General features: G+C 50.4%; 3 protein-coding genes and 1 non-coding gene across 9 annotated transcripts; 1 reads left to right on the forward strand and 3 right to left on the reverse strand.

Annotated features, from left to right (window-relative positions):
* Positions 1-6,956: 6,956 nt before the first annotated feature.
* On the reverse strand, positions 6,957-15,810 carry TAFAZZIN (tafazzin, phospholipid-lysophospholipid transacylase). Of its 4 annotated transcripts, none has more exons than XM_031446177.2 (10): positions 15,513-15,810; positions 15,058-15,186; positions 13,999-14,044; positions 13,672-13,757; positions 9,048-9,128; positions 8,882-8,923; positions 8,597-8,659; positions 8,384-8,436; positions 7,933-8,010; positions 6,957-7,813 (listed from the first exon to the last, which is right to left on the reverse strand). In XM_031446177.2, exons 2-10 carry the CDS (start codon positions 15,179-15,181, stop codon positions 7,712-7,714), a joined length of 675 nt encoding a protein of 224 aa, XP_031302037.1. In that variant the 5' UTR covers positions 15,182-15,186; positions 15,513-15,810; the 3' UTR covers positions 6,957-7,711. The 4 variants fall into 4 exon arrangements, with proteins under 4 accessions (XP_031302037.1, XP_031302036.1, XP_031302038.1 ...); XM_031446176.2 differs by having other exon boundaries at positions 15,350-15,810; XM_031446178.2 differs by lacking the exon at positions 8,384-8,436 and having other exon boundaries at positions 15,350-15,810.
* Positions 15,811-18,261: 2,451 nt separating this feature from the next.
* On the forward strand, positions 18,262-23,022 carry DNASE1L1 (deoxyribonuclease 1 like 1). 3 transcript variants are annotated; one of them, XM_031446326.2, is made up of 8 exons: positions 18,266-18,436; positions 20,089-20,288; positions 20,623-20,711; positions 20,796-20,882; positions 21,973-22,073; positions 22,192-22,304; positions 22,385-22,633; positions 22,713-23,022. In XM_031446326.2, exons 2-8 carry the CDS (start codon positions 20,271-20,273, stop codon positions 22,857-22,859), a joined length of 804 nt encoding a protein of 267 aa, XP_031302186.2. In that variant the 5' UTR covers positions 18,266-18,436; positions 20,089-20,270; the 3' UTR covers positions 22,860-23,022. The 3 variants fall into 3 exon arrangements, with proteins under 3 accessions (XP_064338681.1, XP_064338682.1, XP_031302186.2); XM_064482611.1 differs by having other exon boundaries at positions 18,262-18,436; positions 22,385-23,022; XM_064482612.1 differs by having other exon boundaries at positions 18,262-18,436; positions 20,113-20,288; positions 22,385-23,022.
* Positions 23,023-24,648: 1,626 nt separating this feature from the next.
* Positions 24,649-27,078, reverse strand: RPL10 (ribosomal protein L10). Its single transcript, XM_031446164.2, has 6 exons — positions 27,033-27,078; positions 26,185-26,243; positions 25,989-26,096; positions 25,678-25,816; positions 24,940-25,102; positions 24,649-24,859 (listed from the first exon to the last, which is right to left on the reverse strand). The coding sequence occupies exons 1-6, from the start codon at positions 27,053-27,055 to the stop codon at positions 24,707-24,709; spliced, it is 645 nt and encodes a 214-aa protein (XP_031302024.1). The 5' UTR covers positions 27,056-27,078; the 3' UTR covers positions 24,649-24,706.
* Positions 25,147-25,281, reverse strand: LOC116151081 (small nucleolar RNA SNORA70). The gene has a single exon (XR_004134865.1). It is a non-coding gene; the product is annotated as a small nucleolar RNA SNORA70 (small nucleolar RNA).
* Positions 27,079-27,564: the final 486 nt, after the last annotated feature.

The following is a 27,564-nucleotide window of genomic DNA, read 5'->3' on the forward strand; positions in this document are numbered from 1 at the left end:
AGAAGCCCTGAAGAAGTTTGAAGTCCTAGTGCCCTGATTTAATTTGTATTTTGAAGGGCTGGTCTGGCTCTGGTGAGCAGAGCAGATGAGATAGGAGAAAGATGAAAGGGGCTTGGCCAGGTTGATGGAGGGGCAGGAGGTAGGGCAGCTTTGGCTGGGCTTGCTGGCTGCCCTGAGGCTTACTTGCATTCCCTCAGTCAGTCAGTCACTCACCAAAGTCCTGCTTGGAGATCTTGGTCGGCCCAGCCCCCGGTAGGGGAAGAGCTTGAGGGCCCCTAACCAGGGCGTCACAGCATAGCTGACGTCCTCCAGGCCCAGAACAGACCTGGCAAGGGACACATTTTAAGAGGGAAGTTCTATAACAGTGCCATGGGAGTGAAATCTGTCGATGGACCTTGGGGACCAGGAGAGCAGTGACACAGACTGACAAGAGGAGCCAGTGGCCATGGGCAAACTTAGGAACACAAAGGGCACCATTTTAAAAAGTTTCAAGGCAAAGACATTCTTGAAATTGTGATCTTGCTGGTCAGCGGTCTCTTGCTCCCCATCCTTAGGGGAGAAAAGCCCTTGGCTGCTTTTTTTTTTCCTTCCCTCAGTTGCCAGGTGTCCCTGCAGTGGTGACCTTCCCGGCTTCCTGAAGCACTTGCTCTGGGCCAGGCACTGAGTCAGACTCGGACCCTGCTCCTCGAGTTCACCATCTGGGGGGGAGGGTATAGCTCAGTGGTAGATTGTATGCTTAAACTGCACAAGGTCCTCAGTTCAGTCCCCAGTACTTTCATTAAAAAATAAAATAAATAAGTAAATATACCTAATTGCCTCCCCCACAACCAAAAAAAGTTCACAATCTGGTCTAGAGGAGATGCGGAATAGTGTAGGCCACAACACAGGGTGATAGGTGTTCAAAAGCGGGAAGACACAGAGCTGGGAGGGAAGTGCAAAGAGTGGCACCCACGTGAGTCTGCTTTGACCACAAGGTGATATCCAAGCTGTCATTCCCTCAATGTTGACAGCACCCATGGGCACCTTCTGTCCTGGGGCTTTCTTTTTAGGGTAAAGGCATTTCTTCATTAAAATCCTTCTGGGCCCTCATCATCCCCTCGTCTTCTTAAATTGTCTTAATATAATATTGAACACATACTAAACTATGTGTGATATTTATGTGCTACATCAATTACATGAGTGTTACATAGACATGTACAAGCTGTCTTACACGTTTCCAGTATATGAAATATACAGTAAAAGCAGCCCTCTTCACCCCGCCCCAGACTTCAGAGGCCACTGCCAATTCTTTGGCTAGGAATCTGTATCCCTCAAATCCCTTTTTCCCTGCCTCACCCCCAGAAGTAATTGCTAGCCTGAACTTGGTGTTTATTGTTCCCTCCTTTTTTTTCCCTAGAGATTGACCACTTATGTATGTGTCCCTAAACCATCTAGTGCTTAGTCTGCTCGTACTTGAGATGATGAAATGGCATCGCCCTACTCATAGTGCCACACAGAGGACGCAGGTTGTGTAGTACCATCCTTGCACAATCCAGTGTGTGAGCCTTCCACCACCCCTGGTTTTATTCTGCTGTTGGCCGATGCTGGGGGTGCATCTTGTGGTTCCCGTGGTTGGCTGTGAGGCTCTTCCTGACCTCTGAGTGCAAGATGTCTCAGGGGCCGTGGCAGACGGCATCATCATTCACAATTATTCAGTCTCCCCCTTCCCTTCGGGAGCAATTCTCCTTGCCCATTGCCAGGCAGGAGATGAACTGGAAGGCAGGTTCAAGGACGCCCCACTGTAGCTGTGATATGAGGATCAGGAGACCCCTACCACCACTGTGGAAGTCTCTCAACACCCACAAAGCAAGTGACCAGGCCCTGGAACATTCCTGCCAAAGCCCCCGAACTCCGTACTGTGCTTGCCGTGAGAACAAGGCAAAGAGGCTTATAAGCAGCTGAAAAGTATTGCTCACAATTCCGGAGGCTGAAAGTCCAAGATCAGGGTGCCATCAGGGTAGAGGGAGGGCCCTCTTCCAGGTTGCAGACTTCTCATTGTATCTTCACTTGGTAGAAGGGGTGAAGGAACTCTCTGGAGCCTGTTTATAAGGCTCCAGATACCCATCATGAGGACTTTACCCTCCTGACCTAAGCAGCTCCCACAGGCCCCACCTTTGAAGACCATTAGGGCATTAGGTTTCAACAGGAATTTGGAGGGGACACGGACATTCAGACCAGAGCATAAATGAAGCATGCATCCCTAAATACGTTTGTTTTGTTTTGTTTGTTTGAGGAACTTTATATAAATGGAATTGTTCAGTATTACATTTTGTGTCTAGATTCTCTACTCAAAGTTGGGAGGTTAATGGGAGTCATTGCATAATAGCAACATGACTGCTATTCCCCTGAGTAAATATTCTGCCAGCCCCTCAGCCCTTCTACTGTTGAGAGACATTGGAGTGGCTTCCCACTTTGGCTAGTATGGCTAATGGTGCTGCAGACAATTACATATATGTCTTATGGTGCACATATATGTACATTTCAGTAGGTATATCTACCAGGTCATAGAGTATATGAGCTGGGTTGGATAGTGTCCCCCAAATTCATGTTCACCTGGAACCTCAGAATGTGACCTCATTTGGAAACAGGGTCTTTGCAAATATAATTAGTTAAGATGAGGTCATAACTGGAGTAGCGACCCCTAATCCAGTGACGAGTGTCCTTATAAGAAGAGAAAAACAGACACACAACGCAGAGAGGAGAGGGCCTTGTGAAGCTAGAGGCAGAGATTGGAGTGATGTGTCTACAGGCCAAGGAACAGCAAGGAGAGGGGATGGAACAGATTCAGGAGGAACCAGCCCTACCAATACCCTGATCGCAGACTTCTGACCTCCAAAATTGTGAGAGACTAAATCTTGGTTGTTTTAAACTCCCAGTGTATGGTACTTTCTGACTGCAGTTACAAAAAACTCATACAGTATATATATTTTCAGCTCTGCCATTTGCGTTTCGTCTTCTGTGGAATACCTGCTCTCATCAGTCTTCCCATTTTTTTCTATTGGATTGTTTATCTTTTTCTTGTTAATTTCTAGGAGTTCTTTATTTATTCTGAATATGAGCTCTGTGTTGGTTATATTATTACAAATCTCTTCCAGTCTGTAGCTTCCCTTTTCCCTCTCTTAATGATGTCTTCTGATGAATAGAACGTCTTAATTTTAATGTAGTAAAATGTAACATTTTCTTGATGGTTAGTGTTTTTTTGTGTGTCTTGTTTAAGAAGCTTTTCCCTGCCCCAAGATTATGGAGATATTCTCCTACATTATCTTCTAGAAGTTGTCTTGTTTTTCACACTTTTATGTATGGTGTGAGGTAGGAGTCAAGTTTCTTTTTTTTCTATTGAAGTATAGTTGATTTACAATGTTCTGTTAGTTTCAGGCAAAGTGACACTCCCTTTCTCTCTCTCTCTCTCTCTCCCCCTCCCTCCCTCCCTCCCTCTCCCTCTCCCTCTCACTCTCTCTCTCTATATATAATCTTTTTCAGGTTCTTTTACATTATAGGTTATTACAAGACATTGAATATAGAGATCCCTGTACTATACAGTAGGCTCTTGTTGTTTATCTATTCTATATATAGTGGTGTGTATCTGTTAATCCCAAACTCCTAATTTATCCCTCCCCCCTTCCTCTTTGGTAACCATAAGTTTATTTTCTATGTCTGTGAGTTTATTTCTATTTTGTAAATAAGTTCCTTTGTATAATTTTTTTAGATACCACATGTAAGTGATATCATATGACATTTGTTTTTCTCTGTCTGACTTATTTCACTCAGTATGATAATCTCTAGGTCCATCCATGTTGCTACAAATGGCATTATTTCATTATTTTTTATGGCTGAGTAATATTCATTCATACCACATCTTCCTTATCCAGTCATCTATCAGTGGACGTTTAGGTTGCTTCCATGACTTGCCTGTTGTAAATAGTGCTGCTATGAACATTGGGGTGCATGTATCTTTTCAAATTAGAGTTTTCTCCAGATATATGCCTGGGAGTAGGATTGCTGAATCATATGGTAACTATTTTTAGGTTTTTGAGGAACCTCCATACTGTTTTCCACAGGCTGCACCAGTTTACATTCCCACCAGCAGTGTAGGAGGGTTCCCTTTTCTCCACACCCTCTCCAACATTCATTACTTGTACTCTTTTTAATGATGGCCATTCTGACCGATAAGAGGTGATACCTCATTGTGGTTTTGATTTGCATTTCTCTAATAATTAGCGATGTTGAACATTTTTCATATGCCTGTTGGCCATCTGGATGTCTTTGGGAAAATGTCTATTTAGGTCTTCTGACCATTTTTTGATAGGATTCTTTGGTTTTTTTTTATATTGAGCTGTATGAGCTGTTTGTATATTTTAGAAATTAACCCCTTGTCAGTCACATCGTTTGGTCAAGTTTCTTTTATTTCTTTTCCATAGGGACCTGCAATTGTCCCAGTACCATTTAAGATGAACAACCTTTACTCACTGTCTTGAAATACCAATTTTCTTGTATAATAAGTGTCCATGTAACTGTGGGTCATTTGGGGGGCTCACTATTTCATTCTCCTAGTCAATTTGTGTATCCAGTACCACACTGTCTGAATTACTGTAGCTTCATAATAAACCTTGATACCCAGTAAGGCAAATCTTCCCACCTTATTCTTCATTTTCAAGAGGCTGTTCTTGGGCTATTGTGCTTCCATGTAAATTTTATCTTATTGGTTTTTAAACAAAATTTTCCCAGGGGGGAATAATTCGGTTTATTTGTTTATTTATTTTAATGGAGGTACTGGGAATTGAACCCAGGACCTCATGCATGCTAAGCATGCGCTCTACCGCTGAGCTATACCCATTCCCCCATATAAATTGTAGAATTAATTTGTTAGATTGATCAGATCATTTCAAACCTGATTAGATTATTTAAAGTAGTGGTAAGATATAAATAACATAAAATTTATCATTTTAGCAATTTTTATTTTTAAAAATTGTAAATATTCATAATATTAAAATTTACCATTTTAACTATTTTTAAGTGTACAGTTGCATGGCATTAAGCACATTCACATTGTTGTGCAACCATCACCACCATCCATTGGTAGAACACTGTCATCATCTTAAACTAAAACTGTCCGCAATAAACACTAACTCCCCATTCCCTCCTCCCCTAACCCCTGGCACCCACCATTCTATTCTGTCTCTATGAATTTGACTGCTCTAGGGACTTCATACAAATGGAATCATACGACATGTGGCCTTTTGTGTTTGGCACATTTCACTTAGCATAATAGTTTCAAGGTTCATCCATGCTGTAGCATGTGTCAGAATTTCTTTTTGTGGTAAATAACATTCCATCATGTGACCATTTCTTTCTCCATTCATCTGTTGGTGGACACTTGAGCTGTTTCCACCTTTTGGCTACTGTAAGTAATGCTGCTATAAACATGCGTGTGTAAATATCTGAATATTTGAACCCTGATTAGCTTTTGACTGGAATTACATTAATCTGTAGATAAATTGTGGAGAACTGACTTACTTATTGTATCAAGTCTTCCTATTAATGAGCATGGGCTCACTCTCTATTTACTTAGGTATTCCTTAATGTCTTTTAATAAAGTGTTACGATTTTCCTAATATAGGTCTTTCACATCTTTTGTTAGATTGATTCCTAGGTATCTTGTAACTTTTGTAAATGGTGTCTTGTTTAAAATTATATTTTCTAACTTTCTGTTGCTGGTGTATGTATAGAAATGCAGTTGATTTTTTGCACATACTGATCTTGTAGCTAGAAAACTTTCTAAACCCTTATTTCCAAAAATTTGTCTGTAAGTTCTTTTGGGTTTTTTATGTAGACAGTCCTCTCAGCAGCAAATAATGCCGGTTTTCTTTCTTTACAATTATTGTAACTTTGATTTCCTTTCCTTGTTTTACTGCTCTAGTACCACTAGTACAACAGTGATAGTCGACATCCTCATTTTGTTCGATTTTGAACAGAATGTTTCCAAAGCTTCAACATCAAAAATAGTAATTACTCTAGGTTTTTTGTAGTCTCCTTCAGATTAACAAAGGTTTTGTGTGTGTGTGGATAGACTCTATCAGACTAAGAAAGTTCCCCTCTATTCATACTTTGCTCAGAATTTTTAAAATTATGAATATTTTCTCAGAGGCTTCTGCATCTATTGAAATAATTGTATAGGTTTTCTCCTTTAATCAGTTAATATGGTGAATGGCATTTGTAGATTTCGCAAACCCAGGATAAGCCACATTTTGCTGCAAACCTAAAACTTCTCTAAAAAAAGTCTATATTAAAAAATACCAAATTGCCCTTATACACTTTATAAATGTCATTTATGTGAAGTTTTAAAACCTGTCAGGCAATATTTATATAATATTTATGGAGAGAAGGTTGTAAAAATACAAGAACATGGAAAAATGGAACATTTATTTAGGGTATAAAATCAGAACTCTCCATGAAACAGAGTTGATGTTTGTCCAAATGGATATATACATAAAAAGGGATGTTATATTTGGACCAATAAATGCTAACTGGCAAAGTCTGTTTTTTTCCTGTATTTATTTACAAGGGTTTCTTTTTTTTCCCGAAGTGATTTTTCTCCCTTCTGGTCATTTTGAAAAACCTTTATTTTGAAATAATTCTAGATTCACATGCAGTTGCAGTCCTAATCATCTTTGTGATTCCATCTTTTCTTTCTTTCTACTTTTTTTTTTGTGGGAGGAGGTAATTAGGTTTATTTATTTATTATTTTAGAGGCGGTACTGGGGATTGAACCCAGGACCTCATGCACACTAGGGATGTGCTCCACCACAGAGCTACACCCTCCCCTATCAAGTGCTCCTGATGCACCCAGAGTTCTAAGGGCCCAGCCTTCCTGTCCAGTGGGTCACATCCCATCCGCACCCCTATAGAGAGGCCAGAGGTCAAAGAACACAACACAGATGCTTTATTGTTTATAAAACATGAAAACCTAGGCCCCCAGGGATTCAAGTCATGCCAGGGAGGTGGGAAGGATGGAGAAGTTGGTGGGCCCCAGCACAGGGGCAAATGGCCAGGTCTCTGGCCCTTGCCGCAGGCTCCGTTTGGCTGGGCTACACTTCAGGAAAAGGGCTGCTCTTCTGCCTGCAGCTCCCATGCCTGTGAGGGAGCCTGGGCGGAAGGAAGACATGGCTGATGGCCATCCCTGAGGAAATGGTGAGCAGCTCCTGGATCAGAGCAGGCGGGTGGCCAGGCCACGGGCCTGGTGGGCCCCTTGAAGCTCTGGCCTGGCCACCCGCCCCTTCAACTAACCTCCCTCCAGGCACCAACCCTGAGAGAGAACACCTTGAAGGCAAGAAGGAAGGAAGCCCCTGCTGAAATTTCCCCCTCCCTGCCTGGCCAGGTGGGAGGAGCATCAGAGACCTTCAACTGGAGAACCGGAGAGGAGCTGGAACACTCACCAACTAGGAGACAGCACCCATTGAGGATGCTGGACAAATCTGTCTGAAAAACCGTATCTGAGCTCAAAGCATCAGTCCATCCCCCAGCCCAGCTCTGGGTGGCACGAGAAGCCAAAGGCGCTACTGAGAGCCCAGCAGCTGGGGCTTGGGTCTTAGAGTGCCTCTTCCCCCCCACGCCCGCCTCCCCGCCCTTCCCCAGTCCAAGAGGAAGCCAGGGCAGGGTCTGGGTGGGGTGCCGCCTATCTTCCAGGCTGCAGGTGGTTGTGGAGCTGCTCTGCCTGGGTCTTCAGGCGCTGGAATTCCTCCTGAATGAAGTCAGTCAGGGCTTTGCGCATCTCCACCTGAGGGGAAGGACAGCGGCTGGCCTGCAGCCCTCAGGGAGCCTGCCTGGGGTCCCCCAGAGGCCAAGGGGACTGGAAGGGCTAGGACAGCTACAGGACTGCCTGGGGGAGGAACTCACAGCTGACTTGTTCTCTGCCCGGAGCCGCTCCAGCACGGGCAGGGCACTGAAGGGCTTCCCGATCAGCACGGTGATTTTCTGTGGGGAGGCCAGCCGCCAATGGGTGACAGGAACAGGGGGTTGCCCATGCCACCAGGGCCCCAAGGAGCCAGAAGCCGAATCCTGTCCCTAACTTGCTGAGTACTCCATCGGGTCTAGGCTCCCTCTTCATGATGAGGCGGTCGGGTGCAGGGACATCCACAGGCCATCCCAGTCCTGGGGTCCATGCTCTAGTCATCCTGTCCCCACCCCAGACCTTACTTCCTTCACTCTCCTTCTCCTGGCCTTGGTGCCAGGAAGTCCCTCTCTATGTCCCACTCAGCTCCCCTGAATCTGGCCTCAGCAGTGTTGAGTGGGAGGCCCAGGGCAGACGGCAGGCAGACAGACAGACAAGGTCGCAGCCCCTACCCACCTGTCCGAAGCGGGGGAAGTAGGGCGGGCTGTTAGGAAGGACGTCATTCATCCCTGCAGCACAGCAGATAGAAGGCCGGGGAGCAGGTGTAGGGTGGAGCAGGGTGGCCTAGGCACCCTCTCCCTGCCATCCGGTGGACCCCCCCCACCCCACGACCACCACCAAGCGAAGCCCCTGTCTCACCCCTCTCCCCGGCCCTAAAGGGAGGCTCACCAACATGCCACAGTGGCAGGATGACAGGGTTGAGATGACATTCAGCAATCAGGCGTCCAATTCCTGCCCCAGGGAGAGGCAGAAACGTTGGCGCAAGTGGAGTTGCAGTGCCGGCTACGACCAGGGCCACTCCTGCCCTCCCTCAGTTAAAACCAGCCCCCTGGGCCAGCCCCTGTGTAAGGCGAGCCCTTGTCTCGGCACCTGCCCCCTTCCTGTTAGTACCAGCACCCCCAGCTGCCCTGTCTGCCACGGGCCGCCCAGCCAGAGAGGGCCAGCAGCTCTTACCCCACTTGAAGCGCAGGAACTCGGAGCTCATGTTCACTTTCCCTGTTCAGAGCGGACAGAGGACAGAAGTGGGGCTTTGCGTGCCGCCAGGCAGGGGCAAGGGGCAGTGCCACCCATGTTTGTTTGTTTTTTTTCAGACAGTTGCAACCCTGCCAGCCCCACTGACCTTCTGGGAAGATGTGCACCCAGTCCCCGTGGTTGAGCTTCTCCAAAATGAAATCCATTCCCCTCTGGTAGACGCCATCCCCTGCCAAGAAAAGGCCTCTCCCTGTCAGTCCCCATTTTCCCAAGGCCACTCCTCAATCCCGAAGAATGAAGCAGCAGCTTGGGGGCATCCACGGGAACACTGGCTACTGCCAGACCACACCGTGGCCCTTGCCATCCTTCATTCAGTAATATCCTCTAAACCTCTAAGTGCCTGTTCCATGCAAGGAAGCATCATCATCTCAAACTGTCTCCCACTGAAGTTCTGAATGTGGCCATTCCTCTACCGACCTATGACCCTGCCTTTCACCTGCTGGTCCCACCACAGTCTCACCCACTGAGCGACTTCAGCCGCAGTCACACAGCTGCAGCATGTCCCTTCACAGACCCCCAGGTCAACTCACTGTCCTCCCTGCCTCCCCACCTGGGCTCTTGGAGCCATGAGATGAGCCACCCCTGGGGTGAGCCTACCATCTGCCGCCTCTGGCCCAGAGGGAGCTGCAGGAGCAAACCAAATCCACTCATGACTTCCAGCCTCGCTGGGACCCCAGATTTGGAACAGCAACCCTCCCCCTGGTGTCTCTGCCGGGCCAGTTCCCACAGCCGCTCCTCACAGGCCTCCCAGCCCTGCCTAAGCCCGCAGCCTCTGCTGGCCCTCTCTCCTGCTGGCCCCTTCCTTGCAGGGCTCCCCCTGAAAACCAGACTCTCCCTTTGTGAGGCCTCTTGGGAAAGGGAGAACATTTGCTGGAACACAAAGTGTCATTGAGAGTTGGGAAAACTCAAACTTGCTAGTCTTGAAAAAAGTGGGGTCGAGCTGCCCCCAGAGCTAGCAACACTCGCCTTGGAAATGCCCTGAGACCATGACATGACCCAGGTGGCCTAGCAGTCAGCAACAACACGGACACCAATGCCTAATGCTGCATGCTGGCTTGCAACCTGAAGTCACGTGGGGACAACCTGTGCCCACACGCAGTAAGAATCTCATCAACCTTGTCTGAATAGTGGACAGAGACAGAGAAGAGGGGGCTGAAGAAGGAGGGTAAATATCCTTATCAGGTAAGGAGTAGAGAGCCATACCACAAAGAGGGAGAGAGACAGACGGACGTACAGGCAGACATTGGGACTATCTTGGGCGAAGGCACTAAGAAATGGACTTTCAACCTGTTCTCTGCAAGGCCGAGTCTTTTTGGAAGGTGTTAGATAGGTGTCCAGGATTCTCACCCAACCCAAATGGGAACCTGGCCCAGCAGCTCTGTCAGGGGCTGGCACTGGGGAGTCACCACCCACGACAGTTTCTTAGGGCATTGTGAGGGAGAGCACAGGGTCCCCTACTTGGGATCACATTACCTCGTAGGGGTGAGTTTCAGAGGTGCAGACTCCTTCTCTACAAAAACCCACTGCTGCACCTGAGTCATCCAGCTTGAAACCGAAATTTAAAACTATTACAGCTGTGCGCCGACAGCAGCACCTCACGGTGCTCAGGTTTTGCAAATGCTATTTTCGCTCCGCTGCTTAGCTAGTATGCAATCACTTTGATACTTCATGTCATATCACAAGGCCTGTGCCTGGGGGGAAAAGGGAGGCTTTTGGAACACAGGAGCAAAGTGCACCAGGTACTTCCTTTGATTCAACACTTGCTGTGAGATCTTTGCTGCACAACACATGCATTTGAGAAACAGCTTGTCCCTGTCCACTTTCTTTCACTGGAAGGCGCTGAGGATGAAGATTTCGCTTTCTGTTTTTATTGTACAATAAAACTTAGATGCAGGTCAGAAAGAAGAATGAGACTAGATGTGGACATGGAAGGCCTCTGAGGTTGCAGAAAGGAGGAACTGAGACTCAGGGACAGGGGCACAAGAGCAGAGTTGCCACTTCTCAGAGCAGAGCACAACACACAACGGCTGTCACTAGCCAGCACGCTGGAGCCTCTGCTTGTGTTTTAGAGAAATGAAGTAGCCCCCAAAAGCAGCGGGAAGCGAAGTGTTTCCGGCAGCCGTCTCTGTGGAGTAAGGAGGTCTGAGGGGCTGGACGGGCTGACACTGCAGCTTTTCATTAAAACCCTTGTTAATTATTTGAGGTTTTGTTCTTGGATTTTACCATGTTTTATGTGGGAGACAAACTTGGGTTAACAAACTTTGATATTGAAATAATTGCTTTTGCCAAATCATATTCTCACCTTTATGTATTCTCACCTTTATATAAGGGCATAAGAAATGTATAATCAAAACCCATGCTTTCTATATTTGTCATTATACTGCTCCTCCAAAGAAAAATGTCCAAAAGTATAAAAGACTGAACTCTCAGTACCACTCACCACCTTATCTGTGGAATTTCGCTCAGCTGCCGTGAAGCTGCTGTGCCAGCAGGAATCTGCTACAAACTGTCTCCTCGCCGTGAAAGGCACAGACATGCTTTGCTCGCTTTGCTTAGTTCAAGGTCATAGACTCAGGGCTGCTTGTGCATATGGAAAACCATAGCTCGTCCCTCGCCCTAACCGGCAGGACGTGCTTCACTTACCAGGCACAGGTGGACAATGCAGGCCACTTCTGCTCACAGAAGACTGTGGCTGAGCCCTCAGCTGGGGACAGCTGGGCTGCTTCACGTGCTTAGACGATTTCTGACCATAGTATGGAGACTCCGCGATGCTCTGGGTTTTCATTATCAATTATTCGGAACACTGTAACCTTGCTCATGATTGAGTTTTAAAATAACCATTTGTACTATCGATATTGTAACCTTCTCTCTAAGTATAAATTAAGATTATAATGTTTCTGTTTTTCCCGAACTGAAACTGCTGACCTGCATCCCTGCATGTGCACCATGCCCCTTACTCAGTCCTCTGACGTATTTCACTCTGATTCTTTGACTATTCTCAATAAATACAAGAGCTTTGGAGGGGCTCAGGGAGTCAGTCTCCGGCTCCCTCTCACTCTCTTGACATGGTAAAGTCTTGAGTAATCTCGTTCTTCCGCGGTGGGACTTTTGCTGGACAAAACCCACGACGACCAGAACCCAGTTTTACCTCCACCTACCAGAAATAAGAAACCTTCCCTCGACCATCTAATACCCTTACTTCCTCTTCTTTCTTCTTCCTCACAAGGGAACCTCTGGGAGGTGTGGCCACCCCACCCCAAAGGCCGTCAGTCCAAGGAAATGGCTTCTCCCTGGTCACTGGAGGCTTCCACAGTTCCAAAGGGCCTGCTTTGCTTCCTTCTTCTCGGGCCACAGCTCTCTGCTGCCTTGGTGGTTTGTTGGTCCTGTGCTCTGAGGTGCTGCCCTGGGCCCCTGCTCTCTGCCCACTCTCCCCCTCTACAATCTCACTTCTATGCTTGTCACTTCATTTTTCGTTGAGTCCCCAGTAGCTTTGTTCTCAACCATTCTTTTGAGTTCCAGAACTGCGCAGCCCACTGTCTCTGGGCCTGCTCCGCTCCTCAGATGAAGCGCGTGCAAAATGAGATTCACCTCCCCTTGCATCCCCCATACTGCTTTCCCCTAGTCCCATCCTCCCAGTGGCTCACTGTCCCCAGATGTCACCTAGTGTCATCTTTTAAGTTTACTTTTCCTCGCCCCCTCCTACACCCAATCTGTCACCAAGTCCTGTCAACTCTGCCTCCAGAGAACATCTTAAACCAGTCCCCCTCCCTGGCTCTCCGTGGTGACCCCCGGAGGCCCAGCGATAGCCCCTAACCAGGCTCCCTGCCTCCACTCCGCCCTGCTCCTGTCAGTCAGCCAAGCTGCAGCCAGGGTGCTCTCTCTCTGAACCACAGACAAGAAAGCATGTCACTACCCTGACAAGAAAGGAGAGCCCCAAATTCTTAACATGAGTATTCCAGAATCTTCACATTCAGCCTGCAACTCACATTTTCTACCTTTATCACTTACCTCTCCAGTGCCTGCTATGTGCTTTCCGTGTCTAGGGCACCTCTACTTTCATACTCTGTCTGGAAAAATCCTACTTCCACACAGGAAAAAGCAACCTGGCTTTGAATCCTGGCTTTGCTATCCCTTGCCCTGTGACCTTGGGCCAGCATCTTAATCCCTCTGAGCCCCCTTACCTGGAGAATGGGGATCAAAACAGCCCCTACCTCCTGAGGCTCTCAAGACAGGCTGAGTAGTCACTCGACTTCACCCCTTGCCCCACAAGCGTGTTTGTTCTCCCCAGCCCCGCAGCTGCCAGCACATGCCACCGCCATCACAGACCGATGACATCACACTGCCGTCAGTAAGTCTCTTAGCAACATCCTCCAGGAAAGGAACTGTGGGTAATGCCTCCTTGACTTCTAACGCCAGAGCCCCAGGGTCTCACACTCCTTGGGCACTCACAGAGAACTGAGTGCTCTCCAAGAAGGCATCACTCAGAGGAGTGAGTGCCACCTCTCCTGCCACACAATGGAGCTGGTGAGGAAACAGCCCCAGCTCCCCTTGCTCCCAGGCTGCCTGTCCCACTTGGGTCCCTCTATTCCCAGTGCTGCCAAGCCAGAGGCACTGGCCACCAGTCTCCCTGCCCCAAGGGAGGCCAGAGCAGCTCCCAGAAGCACCTCCCTATACCCACTGGCCCACCGGCCCCTCCCAGAAGAGCAGCGCACCTCGGCACACGGGCACACACTTGCCCAAGCTGAAGAAGTGGGAGTGCAGCTCCTTGGTGAAACAGATGTCTGCGGCCGCGGGGGTCCTGGAGTGGGTAAAGACCCAATCATCCCTGCCTTCCCTGCACCCTGCCCTCCCTGCTGCGTGATGCCTGGCATCCTCAGCAATGCAGGATGGAGGCACAGGAGGGCCTGCGGGGCCCCACCCTATGCCCTGCCTGGACTGCTGGATGCCGCCTCCTGGGCAGAGCAGGAGGAGGAGGGCAAATCTGGGCAGAGATGGGTGAGGCCTGCCGGGCCCACTGTGAGGGGCCCATTCCTCCTCACCAACGCATCAACTTCAGGTTCCAGATGTGGCGGAGTTTCAGGATCCCTAGAGAAGGAGAGGAAAAGCTTCATGCCTCAACTTACCTTGGACCTAGGGGAGTCTTTTCTGTCATCATTTCAGTGAATGAGGGACAAAGACAACAGCATCACCATTTCCCTATGGCCCAAAGTGGCATCTTCCAGACCCTTGGGGTGGACCCCCAAGTGCTCCCTGGCTCCTCCCTCTCTCCCATCCCCTTCACATCTGGTCTGCCTACTTCTCTGATATATTTTGATGCTACCTATTCTTCCACCCCTTCTCCTCCATTGTCACGGCCACCACCCTAGTCCAGGCTACTGGATGGCTCTAACGCCTCCTTCCTGGTGTCTTGGGATCTGCCCATGGCACCCTACAGGCCATTCTCTGCCCAGTGGCCAGAGTGAGCTCTGAAAGGCTCTGTTTAGACCACATGGCTCCCCATGAGCTCTACAATAGTCTAACCGTCTAAGTTCAGCAGGGGAAGCCCTGGGCACCCCTGTACCCAGCCATCTGGGTTATTGGTGCCATGCAACTCCCTGTGAAGTCAGTGGAGAAGGAATTTCTACGTGGGGAACTGGACTCCCAAAGAGCCTGGTTGGAGGTTTGAAACCCAGCCTGGGGCAAACCTGGAACCAGGACACAGGTGTTCCTGCCCCTAGCCTAGAGCTTCCTTGGCAGGACACCCTACGGTCCTCGGATTTGTTCCCAAGGCTCTGTGGAACCTTCAGCGGTTTAGAGAATGGAGAGTTCCACAGGCCTGACACATGAGAGTAAAGAAGCTGTCAGACCTTGTCCTGCGGCCATTTCCTCACTTCTTCATTCCCTCCAAATTTCTGAGGCCCTCCCCAAATCACATTCTCTAAGAGGATGCTGAAGGGACCACAAATCAAACTTTCATCCCTGGGGCAGGACCCCCCGAGAAACAGGAGTCCCAGGGTTATATAAAAAGCCCAGTGAGAAGAGCGTCTGCTCTGCTTTGGTTTGGCCCTGTCCCAGGTTCTCTCTTTGCCGCCCTGTGCCCAGCACACTGGTCCATGTACCCCAAAGATGAGGATCATCCATGCAGGACTGGTGATTGGAGACCGTGATGAGGGGCGTGGCCGGGCCTCGGTTCTCGATGAGCTCATACAGCACCTCCTTGTTGTGGACAGTGAGGTGGTTCATGCACTCTGGAGGGAGAGGGGGAGTATGGGGGTCTTGGCCTCCTTCTCCCGGGAGCCAGGATTCCCCCCAGCCAAGCTAGCCCCTGCCAGCGCCCACAACCCCCAACCCTAATTCTGGCTGGGCATGGAGACCCGTAGCCGACCCTGCCTCGGGTTTGGGCCCACTCACTAGTCCAGAAGCAGCTGTAGGTGCCCACCAGGCCCATGACGACGCTGCTGGCCAGGGTCCAGGTGAGCGGCGGTACCGCAGGGAACGGCCATTTCACGTGTAGGGGCATCTCCCCCCGGCCGAGCTTTCCCCACCGCCCTCGGCGGCCCGGCGCCCCCCCTACCCCGGGGCAGCCTGTGGGGCCGCTCTAGGTCTGTGTCGTCAACCGCTCGGGAGTCGAGTCCCTGACAGGCATGCGCCACAGACGGACGCCACGGCTTGGCGCGACAGGGGACTCGACCAAGGTCACCTCGCGGGTCAGGCTAGAACCGGGACCGGCCCCGCTCTCTTGCCACAGACTAGCCGCCAGGGAGTCAGGAGACCAGAGACGCCCTGAGGTGCTGGAGGATGGCGAGAGGAGCCAGGAGCCCCGCAGACCCGCCGGAAAGCGAGCCTGCGACGGCGCCGGGCTCCACCGCCGTCTGTCGCAAAACGCGCTCGGAATGCTTGACGGCAGCAGGGGCGGGCCCACGGGCCTCGTGGCTCCGCCGCGGCCCCGCCCAGCCCCGGCTGACTTTCAGTTCGAGGCCGTGGACTGGCTGAGCATCGCTTTTGTCTCCTTAATTCGTTCCCAGAAAAGTCTCATGGGTCACGTGGGCTGAACAGCACGATTACCTGACACCACTCAACTCGGAGCTGGCGGAACACTTTTACTTTGGTTTTTTCCCCCTCTTTGTTTTCATTAATTTCATATAACATGGAATTAACCATTTTATAATATTTATAGCATTTTATATTGTATCTATATTATGTATGTAACATGTAATGTTATGTTATATATTGTATAATTGCATTATGTAATTTTACACTGTTACCTACATACAATTTTATATGATTACAATGTTACAGAATTGTACTATATGTATATATGTAACATGTAATGTGTGATGTAATATGTAGTATATACCAGTATAGAACATAAAATAGGAAATATTATATATGTCTTACAGTGTTTTATATCGTTTAGTACATCCTCAGTGTTGTCAAACACCACCTCTAACTAATTCCAAAAATGTTCCTCCCTCCAAAACAAAGCCCTGTACTTCTTAAGCAGTCTGTTTTTTATTTTTAAAACAAAGCATATGAGGGGAAGGTAGAGCTCCGTGGTGGAGCGCATGCTTAGCATCAGGACATCCTGAGTTCAATCCCCAGTACCTCTATTTAAAAAAATTTTTTAATAAAGCAAAGCATAATTTTACTTATTTTTTAAATTTTTTGAATTTTAAACTATGTATGTATTTTACAATATCATAGTTTTTAATTGAAGTATAGTTGACGTACAATATACATGTTACAGGTATACCATATAGTGATTCACAATTTTTAAAAGTTATACTCCATTTATAGTTATTATAAACTAATGGCTACATTCCCCATGGTGTACAATCCATCCTTGTAGCTTATTTTATTTATTTTTATTTTTATTACTTTTTAAATATATTTTTACTGAAGTATAGCCAGTTTACAATGTTGTGTCAGTTTCTCATGTACAGCACAATACCTCAGTCATACAGGAACATACATATATTTGTTTTCATATTTTCTTTCACTATAAGTTACTACAAGATATTGAATATAGTTCTCTGTGCTATACAGTATAAACTTGTTGTTTATCTATTTTTTATATATTAGTTACTATCTGCAAATGTCGAACTCCCAATTTATACCTTCCCACCTCTCCTCCCTGGTAGCCATAAGTTTGTTTTCTATGTCTGTAAGTCTGTTTCTGTCTTGTAAATAAGTTTGTCTTTTTTTAGATTCTACATATGCATGATATATGCTATTTTTCTTTCTCTTTCTGGCTTACTTCACTTAGAATGACATCCTCCAGGTCCATCCATGTTGCTGCAAATGGCATTATTTTATTCTTTTTTAAGGCTGAGTAGTATTCCATTGTGTAAATACACCACAATGTCTTTATCCAGTCATCTGTCGATGGACATTTAGGTTGTTTCCATGTTTTGGCTATTGTAAATAATGCTGCTGTGAACATTGAGGTGCATGTGTCTTTTTGAATTAAGGTTCTCTCTGGATATATATATCCAGAAGTGGGATTGCTGGATCATATGATAAGTCTATTTTTAGTTTGTTTGAGGAAATCTCCATGCTATTTTCCATAATGGCTGCACCAGCATAATTTTATTGATTAAAAACTCTTTTCCAACCTTCTGCTCATCACCACCCCCAATCCACTAGCGTGTAGGTCCTGCCAGCGGGGACATTGCCCTGAAGACCGAACTACAACCATCCAGTGAAGACCCATTGCCCGCCCACAAACCCCGCCCGAGTCCCCCACTTGTCCCAACAGCGACAGTATAGGACCCCACAGGGCACTGAGCTGCCCGCTCTCTAATCTCCTCTCGGGTACAGTTCTTCAGTCCGCCCTTGACTTCCACCACTATGGTCAGTTCCAGCGCGGATGGTCGCTCACTTTGGGTATCCAGAGCGCTCGGGAGTGTGCAGCCACACTGAGGCCCAGCCCGAATACCTGGAGAAAAGGCTCTTGTTCTCGGGGGTGCCCAGGCTTGCTGCGGGGCTTCCGTATGCCTGGCTCGAGCTCCAGCTCCGGCGTCTTCCCCAGCAGATACTGCCTGGAGGCGACCGGGAACAGGGGCTGACCGCTGGGCCTGGGAAAGCGCAGAACGAGGTTTGCACTCGGGCGCCAGCTCCTCCTTGCCGCGCGCCCTTGGCACAGGCAAACTCTGACTCACAGGTCTGTCATCTGCCCAAATCCCCCTCCCGCCGGGCCTCCACGCGTGCGCAGTCCTAGAGGCCGCGGAAGGCGGGGTCTGGTGGGAAGGTGGGCGGGCAGGTCGTCTGTCTCCAGGCAGGGCGCCTGGCCTCCCAGCGGGCGTCGGGGCGGAGCCAGGGCCGCGCCTGCCTGCTGGGAAGGGTGGGGCGGCCAGCCTGGCCCGGACGGATGGGTCAGGATGACAGCCTGTTCCTCTTTTTCACTCTGGTCTCTGCCCAAGCAGGCGCAGCGATTCCGTGGCGTGTCGCGATCCGCTTACAGCAGAGGCAGGCGTGGAGACAACCTGGTCTGCACAGGTATGGGAGCCCACTGGACAGAGAGAAGGCGGAAGTTGCCCCCAGCCTGGGGGCGGGGGGAAAGGGGAAGGGAATCCCAGGGCTCTGGGCAAGGCCTGGTGTTGGAAGCCCCAACCGGCTTTGGGCTGAGTTTAGGAACAGTCACTGTCTAGTTCTTCCCCTCCGCCCTCCTGGGAACCCCTGGCCCCAGAGCTTCCCAGCCTGCCGTGCCCAGCACAGGGCTGCCCAAATGTCCACATCCATCCCAGAATAGGGCACCAGGGCAGGGGACCCGAACTAGCATGAATGACAGAACAGGTGGCTGGGGAGAAACGGGTATGGAGTCCAGTCAGGAGAGTGAAGGACATACACAGAGACACGATGACAGAGACAAAGAGGAGAAAAGAGAAGAGAGACCGAGCCAGACAGAGGCATGCAGAGCCTGATGGAGGCAGAAAGTCAGCCCAAGGGGAAAGGTGACAAGGTACCAGGGAAAACCAGGCAGACAGAAGTAGAGGGACTTATGTCTCTAAGCAAGAGCAGCACCAACAGTGAGTGCAGCGACGGGCTGAGCCCAAGACAAAGACAGACTGAGAGAGACGCTCAGGAAGATGGGGCTCCAGCTGGTAAGATGGACAAGTAGGTCCAGTGGTCGTGGGACTTGAGAGAGGAGCCCCATCACGCACAGCAGTGTGGTGATTTGGTGTATTCAAGATCATTTTAGATGCATATGCCCTTGAACCCAGCAAATATACTGCTGGGAGTTTGTCCTAAAGACATCTCCCAAGTGGGGAGAGAGCTTGAAGAGATATTGGTACAGTCACTTTCTTCATAATGAAGATGGTCCTCCTAGTTGTGAATGGTGGTGAAAAGTTGGAATCAATGCTAAGGTTGAACCCTTGTGCACTGCTAGTGGGAATGTAAGATGGTGCAGTCACTGTGGAAAACACTATGGCAGTCCTCAACAAATATATAAGATTATTATATGATATGATCCAGCAGTTTCACTTCTGGGTATCTAACCAAAAGAAGTGAAAGCAGGGTCTCAAAGAGCTGCTTGTACAGCTGAGTTCACAGCAGCATTATTCACAGTAGCCAAAAGGTGGTAGCAACCCAGGTGTCCATCGATGGATAAATAACAGATAAACAAAATGCGGTCCATCCATACAGTGGGCTGTTATTGAGAATGAAAAGGGAAGGACATTCTGACACCTCTGACAACACGGATGGACCCTAAGGACAGTGAAATCAGCCGGTCAGATGCAGACAGACACTGTAGATTCCACTTCTATGAGGTCCCTAGAGACAGAGAGCGGGAGGGTGGGGGCCTGGGGCTGGGGGAGGGGGTTCGTGTCTAACGGGGACAGAGTTTCAGTTGGGGGAGATGAAGGGTTCTGGGGATGGACGGTGGTGACGGCTGCACAACAGTGTGAATGTACTTCATGCCGCCGAACAACACACTTAAACACAGTTAAAACGGTAAATGTGATGCTGTGTGTAATTTACTATGATCAAAAAGAATGAGCTTGAACCACACATGCTGATGTTGGAAGCAGTCCTCAAGGGAGAAAGGCAGGGCATCTGTGATGCTGGCCTCTCTGGGAGGTTGGTGCTGGGCAGCATGGTGAGTGTCACTTTCTCTGTCACATATTACCATGTCCTTCTGGAACTAGAACTGAGTCTGACTGGAACCACAGTCTAGGGCAACCTGGATTCCTCTGGAGGGTTCCAGCAGTCCGGACACAGCCATGCACTGCTCCTGCTCCTCCTCTTGGCCAGTGGGGCTGAGGCCTTTCGCATCTGCGCCTTCAATGCCCAGCGGCTGACGCTTCCCAAGGTGGCCAGGGAGCCTGTGATGGACACCTTAGTTCTGGTAGGTTCATCACTGGAGGGAAGCTTTGCCCCTAAGGACCATGACCCCAAGCCCCTCACCCTGCCTGACAAGGGGCATGCCCCAGAGAAGAGAGGACATCAAGAGACACAGGTGTGGATGTGTGGAGCACATTCCTTCCCCGTCGTTGGCCTCAGTCTCCTCCTCTGTAAAAATGGGTGCAATGTGGTGGGGATGGCATCCAGCCTTAACCCAGGTCCTTTCTAGCCTCAGTGCTCTCTTGAGGCTGTAGCCAGAGTGCCAGTTCCCCAGGGGCACCACCCCTCTCCCAGGGCGCGTGGCATTGAGTGGGGCTGGCCTTTCCGGTGTCCTGCAGATCCTGGCTCGCTGTGACATCATGGTGCTCCAGGAGGTGGTGGACCCGACTGGCAGTGCCATCCCCCTTCTGCTTCGAGAGCTCAATCGGTGAGGAAGGCTCTGTGGGTATAAACTGGGCCCCCAGCCCCAGAACCACAGGGCTGCTGATCCTGGATTCCCCTTTCCCGGCAGATTGGATGACTCTGGGCCCTACAGCTCCCTGAGCAGTCCCCTGCTGGGGCGCAGCACATACAAGGAGAAGTATGTGTACATCTACCGGTAAGCACTGGTAGGGACCAGGGCAGACGTGGCACTTGGCCCAGTGTGAGATGGTGCAGTTGTCCCAAGGGGGGCTCTTACCTTCTCATCACCCTTTTCCTCCTCAATGGCTTTATTCTGGGATCTTCCTTCTCTATCCCAGATGGCTTTGGTGCCCACATGTCCCTACAGCGGAAGGCCTTCCTTCTCCACGCACAGATGTGGGGCCCCTCTGCCTCTCTGCTGCGGAAGCCACTGGGGCTCAGGGCGAGGCCGGCCCCCTCCTGGGGAGTGGCTGGCTGCAGCTGCTGGGAAGAGGCAGAGCCGGTTTTACAGAAACAGCCCTAAGTCCCTGGGAGGACAGCCCGGGGGAGTCAGGATCAAGACGCCAAGGGTGGCAGTAGTGGAAGGAGACCTGTTTCCAGATACAGATGAAATTATGTAATGTCTAGAGTTCACTCCTAAGTGATGGGGGAACCAGAGATACGTCCACAGAGGAATGCTCACAGCAGCACCACTCTTGACAGGCCCAAAGCAGAAACATCTAGTGTCTATCAGCTGATGACTGGATAAACAAAAGGTGGTCTCCATACGGTGGGATATCATTCAGCCTAACAAGGAGTGAAGTACTGAGCCATGCTGGAGCATGGAAGAATCTGGAAAACCTATGCCCAGGGAAAGAAACCAGATACCAAAGACTATATATTATTTGATTCCATTCATATGAAATGTCCAGAATAGGCAAATCTACAGACAGGAAACAGATTGGGGCCTCCAGGGGCGGAGCGGGAGGGGAATGGGGACTGCTAATGGGTGTGAGTTTCTTTCTAGGGTGATAAGAATGTTCTAAAATTGATTGTGGTGATGGTTGCACAACCTTGTGTGTGGACTGAACACCATTGAATTGTGCTTTTTAAACAGGTGAATTTTACAGTAGGTGAATTATCTCAATTTTTTTTAAGTTCTAGACAGAAAGGCTAGGAAGGCTGTGCCCACATGAAATGGAGCTGCTGATGGAGGGCCCCCTCCCTGAGTGCCAGCTCTGGTGTGGGCACTTGCAAACCACATTCTGTGACACAGGGCCGCTGATTTTTGTCCCTTGGTCCACTAGGTCTCACAAGACGCAGGTCCTGGATTCCTATGTGTACGATGATAAGGATGACCTCTTTGCCCGGGAGCCCTTTGTTGGCCAGTTCTCTTTGCCCAGCAAGGGTAGGAGAGGGGGGAAGGGGGGTCTGGCTGGTCCTAGCGGGGGCTCGGTCACCCAGAGCAGACTGGGCAGAGAAGGGCCAGGAGTAGGTGGGAGCCCCCTGTCCCTGGGGCCTTGCAGTCCTTCCCAGCCTGGTGCTGGTCCCGCTGCACACCACTCCGAAGGCTGTGGAGATGGAGCTGAATGCCCTGTACGACGTGTTTCTGGATGCCTCCCAGCACTGGCAAAGCAAAGTACGTCTGGGCAGACTGTCTGGGAGGAATGGGGAAAGGATGGCCGGGTGGTCAGGCCGGACTTCTGCTTCCCTCTCCAGGACGTGATCCTGCTTGGGGACTTCAATGCTGACTGCGGTTCACTGACCCAAAAGCGCCTGGACTCCCTAGTCCTCCGGACGCAGGCAGGCTTCCAGTGGGCGATTGCGGATGGGGTGGACACGACAGTGCGGGCCAGCACCCACTGCACCTACGACCGCATCGTACTGCACGGGGAGCGCTGCCAGGGCCTGCTGCGCTCCGCAGCTGCCTTCCACTTCCCCCGCAGCTTTGGGCTCACCGAGGAGGAGGTAATGGGCGAGGCCAGAACAGGGTCACAGGGAAGCCCCCCAGCTGCAAGACTGATGCTGTGTCCCACTGCCCCCTCAGGCCCTCAACATCAGCGACCACTACCCTGTGGAGGTGGAGCTGAACCGGGCGGCGCACAGGCTGCCGTGCCTCAGCCTGGCCACGGTGCTGCTGCCATCGCTGCTGCTGCTGCCACTCTTGCCCCCACAGCTGGGCCTGGTGGCCTGAACCCACCCGTACCTGCTGCCCAGCCCTGGGCGATGCTGCCTTCAGGACTCAAACCTGGGGGGAGGGTTAGCTCAGGGGTGCATGCTTAGCCCGCACAAAGTCCTGGGTTCAATCGCCCGTACCTCCGTTAAAAACAAATAAAAATATTAAAAATGAAAAAAAATGAAGGTTCCCCCCCACAGAAAAGGACTCAACCACCCCACTGCCCACCTCCGCTGCCCATCCCACCCAGGGCCAAGGCGGCTCCTAAGGGGCTTCAAGGGCAGCCCTGCCCCATCGGAAGGAACGCAAGCCTCTCCTGCCTTTCCTTCACTTTGCCTTGTGTTCTTTGGGTGGGCCTGTGCCTGACATTAGATTGTGGAAGGGGAAGGCAGATGCCCTGAGGCTGGACCCATGCCACCCACTCTTCCCTCAGGTAGCAGTGACTAAACACAGGCTCCAGGGCAGGGGACCAGAAGATGGCTCTGGAGGTGATCTTGGCTGAAGGGCAGGGCTCAGAACAAGGCATCGCAACAGATTGAGAGTTTATTGTATGACGAGAAAACCCATACACACTGAGAACAACCATACACACTGAGAACAAAGTGCTAGGTTGGAGAGAGATTACATATTACATGTGTAGATATGCCATCCTTTTTATCCTCACAGGATTCATATGAATAAATATTAAGACCGCAGTAGAGACAAGGATGGAGATAAGCGGTTTACACACACACACAAATTAGCAGACTACAGGAAGTTTAAGCTCATTGAGATCCAACTAGCTGCCAAAAGCCCTGGTCTGTCAAGCCCACCAGTGCTGTTAGGCACTGCCTTGGAGGCTGCTTACCAAGGCTACAAGTGGACACAAAATATCTACAGAAGTCAGTTACCATGTAACTGTAATAGCTATTGTGTGAACACATGGTCCCCCAGGGAGAGGGGCTCCCGGGTAGGCTATATACCTGTTAAAATGACAGTTTAGGTTGTATCACAGAACCCCTCCCTCCCCAACTCCATTTTCCAGAAAACAGTACAGTAAAGACAGCTAGTGGGACATCAAGGCCTTTTAAGTGCAAGTTATTATCTGATTTAGAAGCATCTCGAAGTGAAGTTGTCCTGGACTCACGGCCTCAGGCCATCCCACAGGGCCCAGCACTCTGGGCCTGAGCTGCTCCTGCAGAGCAGCCAAGGAACACAAGTTGGTTCCCCAAGATGAGGAGGGTCCTACACAGAAAGGTCTTGTTGCCAAGCCCTACAGCCATCTCAGCCACAAGAGCTGCTTGTCAGGAGCCCTGACAAGGGGCCTGGGAATGAGGCCCTAGAAGGGGTGGTGGGTTAGGGTCAGGGCAGTGGGTCAAGGTTTCCTGACAGCTCTGGAAGACAGGGAAATGCGGTCAAGCCCAGACAAACATGTTTACTTAGGGGTTACTGATGGCCCATCCTGAAAGGTGACAATATGGCCAGGACCATGTCCGGTCTCCTTTCTTCCCATTTCCAGTGGATGCGCCTATTCTTGTCTGGGACCCTTGGAAAAGAGGAGCCTGGGGCCAGCATTAGGCCACAAGCCCTCTCAATACCCAGGGTGGGGCACTTTATTAAGCACCATGCTCCATGGAGACTAGAACCTACAGCCTCAGATGGAGTCCAGGTTTCAAGGATGTAACTGAGAAGCTGCTAGTTCTGGTTCTTGTTTATCACCTCACTGCCTCTGCTAAGTACTAGTTGGCCAGCCTCGTTATCACCCTTGTTCTGAAGAGAACGGACCCAGAGGCTCCCCACCCACTATGAATCCAGAGGCAGACAGATGGACAGGAAAGTAGGATTTATTGGTGGTCGTGAGGAAGGAGGGAATGGCGCCAAGGCTCTCATGAGTGCAGGGCCCGCCATTTGTCCAGGGGGCCACGATTCGGGATGTATTTGACCCCGCAGCCATCTGGGATGAGCCGCTTTTCTGCCACCATGTTTTCAAATTCATCTGCATTAAACTTGGTAAATCCCCACTTCTTTGAGATGTGGATCTAAGAGAGACAAAAAGCGTATCAGAAAAACTGAGAACTGGGGTAAGGAAAGGTGAGACCTAGGCTGCAGCGCTACTGACCTTCTGGCGGCCGGGGAACTTGAACTTGGCCCTGCGCAGGGCCTCAATCACATGCTCCTTGTTCTGCAGCTTGGTGCGGATGGACATGATGACTTGGCCAATGTGGACCCTGGCCACCGTGCCCTGGGGCTTTCCAAAGGCACCCCGCATACCCGTCTGGAGCCTAGGTTGGGGACAGTATGCCAGACATGAATGTCCACCGGAAAGGGCTGTCTCCAAGGTCCCTTAGGGCAACCCACACAGGCAAACAGGCTGCATACACTACCGAGGAGAATACTGTTTGCAGCCATTGCACACTGGGCCCCACAAGGAAAAGAGCACAGTCGGCTTAATTGACTGCAGAGAACAGAAAGCCCCAAAGTGGGCGAGTCAAAGTCCTTGCAGGTGCCACCGGGCTTATCTGGAAGCCCTCTAACCCATGACCACCTCAACTACCTGCTGGCAGGCACCTGTCATTAGACTCAAAAAGGAGCACCCCCCGTCAGAAGCACCCCCCTCTATTGTAGCCCAGAGGTATGGTGCCTTTTGTTTGTTTCTGGGACTTGGTTCTGTTCATCTGTGCAGTGGCGGAAGCATCCACTGAATGGACTTGTTGGCCCTTGCCCAGGCTTTGCTATGGGCAGTTGAGCCTGTGGGGCCACCTCTGTGCCCTGGCTGCTGAAAAAAACCAAGTCCAACCTGGAGGCTTCAAAGTATGGGAAAACATCTGAAAAGGCTGAAACTCAGGACTCAGCTCACCTGTCAGCTCCAGCACAGGACAACATCTTGTTGATGCGGATTACGTGGAAGGGGTGGAGCCGCACTCGAATATGAAAACCATCTTTGCCACAGCTTTTCACCATGTACTTGTTGGCACAGATACGGGCAGCCTCCAGGGCTAGGTGGGAGGCAGAAGGCAGCACAGTGAGACAAGGTGGCACTTACCAGGAACATCAGTATTGGTAGTGTGAGTTTTGTGAGGCTCATGATTGATGAACTGATAACCCCAGTGCAGGGCATTCTAAGTCTGGCTGGGGACCAGGTATGATTAACAAGGAATCCCGCCTCACCTTCAGAGGAAAGCTGCTCATATTCATCTGACACCATGTGGCCACAGAGTGGGAACTCATCCACTTTTGCCTTCTTCCGCCCCAGGTCAAAGATGCGGATCTTAGCATCTGAAAATAATTCTCAGTTAGTGTCTGTGTGGTGCCATAAGCAACTGAGTCAGTGCAGCCAAACCAGTTTGGGAGTTTTCCCACTTACCAGGGACACCTCGGCAGAAGCGTGACTTTGGGTACGGCTTGTTCTTACAGTACCGGTAACTGCAAGGGGGGAAAAAACCCGAGTTTGCAGGGCCTCACAAGAGAACTCCACGATAAACACACTGACTGCTTCCTTAAGACCAAAGGGGGACTGAGGGGAGGATGACACGTCACTCTCTAACCTAGTCTCCATTCCTGGAAACTGGTGCTAAAGCAAGATGTGGCCAAAAGTTAGGACAACCAAGACAGAAGCTTACAAAAGCAAAAAAATACCTTCCTTGGTCGCCTATTGGATTTTAACTTCCTATAATCAAAGATTTTGAAACAAGCTTTTCCAGTTTAGTAACACACCTCATGCCATCCACCTAAAGACCTTTGGGCACGAGGTATTAAAACCAACTCTTAACCACGTGAAGAGCTCCCGGCGCCCCCTGGAGGGCACACAAGGCGGCTGAGCCAGCTTTCCCGGGACTGCCCTTGGCGCCCAAGACCACACAGCACGTCACGGAACGGGGATGGTACACAAAGGCCCCAAGGCCATCGAGCCTGAAAAGGCAGCGAGTTTCCAAGACAGAAGGCGGGATACAAGGTGGACATCAATTGTAACTCAAAACTGGAGCACCATATGCAGTCTGGGGTCAACCCGCCACTCCAACAAAATGGGGGAAGCGGTAAACACAAATGGAATAAACGAAGACCTAAAGAGACCCGGAAGGTATTGGGGGAAAGGCCGACTCTGTTCACAGGACAAGAAAGCCGCACTAGGGAGACCCAACCCCAAGGCGGCTTAAAGCCAAATGCAGTTCTCCCTTTTCCCAGCAGCGAAAACTGCATAGATTAGGCACTCACCACCGGGCGGGGCGGCGGCCCATGGCGACACCAGGATCTTCTGTGGCTGCAACGAAACAGAAAAAGTCGGAAGAGAAGACGAAGACAGGCCTCAAACTAGGGTAGAGAAACACCAAGGACACCTATCAAGCCAGAACCCAAGACTACTCACCGCGCGGAAGCGAAAGAGGCGCTCCTACCTCTGAGCATGCCTTATATAGGCGGCCAATCTTAACGCGTAGAAACCATAGAGTCTGGGGCTAGGGCAGGTGGACGCTCTGTCACACTTTCGGACCATAGATGCAGCGGCGCTCTGCGCCTGCGTGCTGGCGCGGGTGGCTACATGCGCAGAACAGGGAGGCGGCTGGGTACCCTACTGGGGGCGACCAGCTGGCGAATGGAGCGTCGCCACATCGGCGCGGGGAGTCCGCTTCCGGCTGGCCATCTTGGGCGTGCAACTCTTGCCCAAGGCTTTGCCGTAATTGTGAAACACGTAGGTTCCTAGAGTTCAAAGAAGGAAAATACTCCGAGTGGTGCTCACGGTGGCCGCGCG

Source organism: Camelus dromedarius, chromosome X (genome assembly GCF_036321535.1).
Source record: "Camelus dromedarius isolate mCamDro1 chromosome X, mCamDro1.pat, whole genome shotgun sequence".
Classification (NCBI taxonomy): Eukaryota; Metazoa; Chordata; class Mammalia; order Artiodactyla; family Camelidae; genus Camelus; species Camelus dromedarius.